Genomic DNA, 4,926 nt, shown 5'->3' with positions numbered 1-4,926 from the left:
GGACTGATGATTCCATGACGCTGCAGTCACAGAAGTTCCAGATAGGAGATTACTTGGACATAGCAATTACCCCTCCAAATCGGGCACCCCCTCCTTCAGGGCGCATGAGACCATATTAAATTCTATTCACTATTTCTTGAATTTATTTTTTGGTCAGTTGTGTGAAATAAACTTTTCCTTCCCTGATTATTGCCATTAAGCCTTTAAATTCCAAACAAATTATCATGCATTATCTATTTAGGAATTAGATTTGGATGTGCTATCGTATGGTTACTAATAGAAAGTCCGTATGTTTCAAGCCTTTCTGTAAAATATGAAGAAAAGTGCTCTTATCATTCTGTGTAAAACTGTACTGTTAAATATATGTATGTAATCAGCTTGAGTGTGCAAGTTAATGGAGGCCTGGGAGCAGGGTTTATACTAAGTGGTATGGTTAAGCCCACAGCGGGCAGAACAAGAAAGCAACGAGATTGTATGAAATCAAACATGAGTTTGTGGTGTAGACTGCTGTATGCAGTTGGAAAGGATGTGCGAGAGTGAGCTCAAGTGGCAGCAGAGGCAGTTTGGAATAGTATAAGCTGAGGCAAGTTGGAGCAGCTGTGTTGGAGGTGATTGACCTGCCTTGATTAGGGTACCATGACATAAAAGGCTAACAGGTACCACAGTGAGGGCTCCTTATATTTTTAACGTGGGGAATAGGGCATTTTAAAGGCTGGAACCAGTTCAGAGGAAACAAGGATTTGGACTTATGGTAAAAGTGGAAAGGTTTACCTTGAAGATCTGCAAATGGAGGCAGGGGTACAGGAGGAATTTTAAGACCGACACAGAAGCACTAAAGACAAGGTCAGGTTGAGTGAATAGCAGGTATTCACACATCCTCCTAGGTGCTGGTTACTGGCCTGCATCTGATTTGAGAGGCAGTGATTAAGACCAGTGCATAGAAACATTTAAATCCTGATTGCAGCAGTGGCTCTGTAACCTTGGATAATTTACTTGAATCTTTATTTTGTAAAATGGAGATAATGGCCTATAGGACTGTGAAGACTGAATATTTTAAAAGAGCTTAGAATAGTGCCTGACAGATGAGAAACCATAAATACTGGTTATTAGCTGTAAAGTGGAATTAAAACCGGAACTCTCCTCTTCCATGGCACTGTTACAGTCTCGTTGTGAAGTTTATGAACAATATGACAGAGTGTATTGTCTAATTCCCTTTGTTACAGTAGCAAATTGAAAATGTATATCCCAAAATTTAATAAAATTGCACTAGTTTTATCTGGTACATACAAAAACAGCCATTTAAAATCTAATGATTCTGTGGAGTTGGTGTTGCTGTTGGTCCGCAGTGGCAGAGACCAGCCTGGAGCCTATCTGGTGCCTCTTCTGTGCTGAGATTTACCCCAAACCTTTAGGTGGTTTATTCATTCAGATTAGATAGACTGGAGCCTTATTAACTATAAAGCCTTATTAACTTTATAGTTAATTTAAACCTAGCTTTTTGGAGAATAGCCATGATTAACTTCCTATTCATGGGGAGAAAAAAACCCTGTGATTTACTATGCAGATGAGGGTAGGAACTAAATAAAGCCCGAGTGGTTGGGCTGGTTTGTGAAATTCCACCCTTTGCTTGGTTCCAACATGGAATTTTTCCTTTGAAGATTTCAATATTCCATCAAAAGTACAGTTAGAGAATACCTAGTGAATTTATTGAATATAATGTTAAGAATCAAAAGACTTGTACTTGGTCCTGGTTTACCTCTGGGTTTGGTAAGTAACTGTGACTTTGAGTAATAACAGCTGTTTCCCCAAATATAAAATAAATAGTCATCATAACAGCCTCTTGGTCAGTGCTTTAGTGTCTGCCCTGGTTGCCTCATTTGCTCATAAGTCTTTTGGAATTGACATTTTCCCTTTGGAATATGTGAGTTATAGTACATAACATTGCCTATAATGTCTCTTTAGTGTTTCATGGTGTACAAAAGCTGGGACAGTTGTGCCCAGCTGATCACTGACTCAGGTAATGTTTTAGGTATCAGTTTTATGCATGTGATGGGCGGGTATGAATGGGGGTAGAAAGAAACATTATTAGGCTAGGTTTAAAATTCTCTGAAATTTAACTGATATTAAATAATAAAGAGCTGAACTTGATAAACCTCTTTCTTGTTCGATTAAACACACGTTTCAAACTTTTTTGTGAAACTGAGAAGGCAACATTCTAAATCAGGCTCATAACTATGAAGTGTTTACTTGTGCCAAATACAGATGGTCTACAACTTATGATAGTTCAACTTTAGATTTTTCAGCTTTGCGGTGGTAGGTAAGTGATAAGCCATTCACAGACGGTCCTCAGAATATTATGGGCTATGTCTCAATAAACCCACTGTGAACTGAACGTAAGTAGTGTGTTTTGACTTAGGATTTTTTTTTTTTTTTTGAGTTTCGCTCTTGTATCCCAGGCTGGAGTGCAGTGGTGCAAACTCAGCTCACTGCAACCTCCGCCTCCCAGGTTCAAGTGATTCTCCTGTCTCAGCCTTCCCAGTAGCTGGGATTATAGGTACATGCCACATGCCTGGCTAATTTGTATTTTTAGTAGAGACAGGGTTTCATCATATTTGTCAGGCTGGTCTCGAACTCCTGACCTCAGGTGATCTGCCCACCTTGACCTCCCAAAGTGCTGGGATTACAAGTGTGAGCCACTGTGCCCGGCCTACTTAGGATATTTTCAACTCCTGAATCGTTTGTCCAGACATGACCTCATGAGTAAGGAACATTGGTAGTATGCTTAGGAACGACTCGACCAGCATTATCTCATGTAACTGCAACTGAGACACAGTGACTATAGCTTCCATTTAGAGGTGAAAATCAGACCCAGATTGTGGGTCTACTTTAAATAACAGCTCAAAAGTGGAGCATTGGACCTAGGTAGCCAAAAATAGAGGATTAGTTGAAACAGTTCCAGAAATGTTTTTTCATACTCAGTTTCTTACCATCAGTTTATTACAGTCTGGCTTCCATCCATACTACATTGACACTATTGTAGTGATGCTGTCCCCTACAATTAGCAACTTTTGCCTAGAGTAAGTAGACCTCCTTTATTCAGTTTTTATACAAACCCAAAATGCCTCTCTCAAAAGAATGACAAGGTCCTAGTTTCCACTCTGAATGTGATAAGAGCAGCCAGATGTCTGCCTGTTTTGGCAGATTGCTGTTGCAAATAACTAATTTCCTGGAGTCTGCAATGGCCCAAGCTTGAAGGCAGTTATGTTTATTCTGTTAGGATTAATCATGACTAGGCAACTATTCTGTGAGGACAAAATTATGGATTCTCCCCTTAAGAAATCCTTAGGAGAAATAAGCTAAACATAAAAGTAATTTTAAGGCTGGGCATGGTGGCTCACGCCTGTAATCCCAGCACTTTGGGAGGCTGAGGTGGGTGGATCAGGAGGTCAGGTGTTCCGAGACCAGCCTGGCCAATATGGTGAAACCTCGGCTCTACTAAAAATACAAAAATTAGCTGGGTGTGGTGTTACACACCTGTAATCCCAGCTACTGGGAGGCTGAGGCGGGAGAATCGCTTGAACCCAGGAGGCAAAGAGTGCAGTGAGATTGCACCATTGCCCTCCAGACTGGGCAACAGAGCATGACTCCATCTTAAAGAAAAAAAATAATAATACTAAAAAGTAGTTGTAATAAGCAAAAGTCCTTAGCCTTGGAATGTTACGCAGACTTTATTATAGGAAGATGTACTGATATCCCTGCCTCATAAAACTTGGGAGGAGTCAGTGAAATTAGGGGAGAGCCTGGTGGGCAGTGAATGTTCAGTAAAGATAAGCTATTTTAAAAGGAGAAAAAGCATTTCTAGCAGCTCCACTTTGTACCTTCAGCTGTTTAGAATTTCCTGCCCTACCCACGCTAGTATGTCAACCCAGTTACCAACCAACTCATAAGAAAATGTAACAGGGTTTGGCTGGGTGTGGTGACTCACACCTATAATCTCAGCATTTTGGGAGGCCGAGGTGGGCAGATCACCCGGGGTCAGGAATTCAAGACCAGCCAGATCAACACAGTGAAATCCTGTCTCTTACTAAAAACAAATGTGGTGGCGCATGCCTGTAATCCCAGCTACTGGCGAGACTTGAGGTAGGAGAATCACTTGAGCTGAGGTTGCTGTGAGCTGAGATGACAGCACTACACTCCAGCCTGGGTGATGACACGCTGTCTCAATAATAATAGTAATAATGGAATTTGATGAAATTAGAGCAATATAAGAATGAAGTGAAACTGAAGGATATTCAAAATCTTGAAAATTTGGCCGGGCACAGTGGCTCATGCCTGTAATCCCAGCACTTTGAGAGGCCAAGGTGGGCAGATCATGAGGGCAGGAGATCGAGACCATCCTGGCCAACACGGCGAAACCCCTTCTCCACTAAAAACACAAAAATTAGGCATGGTAGTATGTGCCTGTAATCCCAGCTACTTGGGAGGCTGAGGCAGAACTGCTTGACCCCGGGAGGTGGAGGTTGCAGTGAGCCAAGATGGTGCCACTGCACTTCAGCCTAGTGACAGAGCAAGACTCTGTCTTAAAAAAAAAAATCTTGAAAATTTTAGATGAGTTCCTATTTTATATACCAGGTGCTATGAACCTGGCAATACAAAGATCAGTTTAACACAGATGCAGATCCTTCCTGAAAATCTTACAGTCTAGTAAGGAGGAAGGGATGTAAATATTGATAAAAGGTAGAAAGCCGGGTGTGGTGGCTCACACCTGTAATCCCAGCACTTTGGGAGGTTGAGGTGAGTGGATCACCTGAGGACAGTTGTTCGAGACCAGCCTGATCAACATGGAGAAACCCCGTCTCTACTAAAAATACAAAATTAGCTGAGCAGGTCAGCTACTCGGGAGGTTGAGGCAGGAGAATCATTTGA

General features: G+C 41.6%; 1 protein-coding gene across 1 annotated transcript in view; it reads left to right on the top strand.

Annotated features, from left to right (window-relative positions):
* Nucleotides 1-2,148, top strand: part of SAP18 (Sin3A associated protein 18) — a 12,377-nt gene extending 10,229 nt beyond the window's left edge. The window contains exon 3 of the mRNA XM_037745574.1: nucleotides 2-2,148. Coding sequence (XP_037601502.1) covers nucleotides 2-119 — 118 coding nt within the window. The 3' untranslated portion in view covers nucleotides 120-2,148. The remainder of the gene's footprint in view (nucleotide 1) is intronic.
* The last annotated feature ends 2,778 nt before the right edge of the window (nucleotides 2,149-4,926 follow it).

Source organism: Cebus imitator, unplaced genomic scaffold (genome assembly GCF_001604975.1).
Source record: "Cebus imitator isolate Cc_AM_T3 unplaced genomic scaffold, Cebus_imitator-1.0 Scaffold204, whole genome shotgun sequence".
In the NCBI taxonomy this organism is placed as follows: Eukaryota; Metazoa; Chordata; class Mammalia; order Primates; family Cebidae; genus Cebus; species Cebus imitator.
Note: the sequence above shows the minus strand (reverse complement) of the source record. Positions and strands in the feature narration are given on the sequence as shown.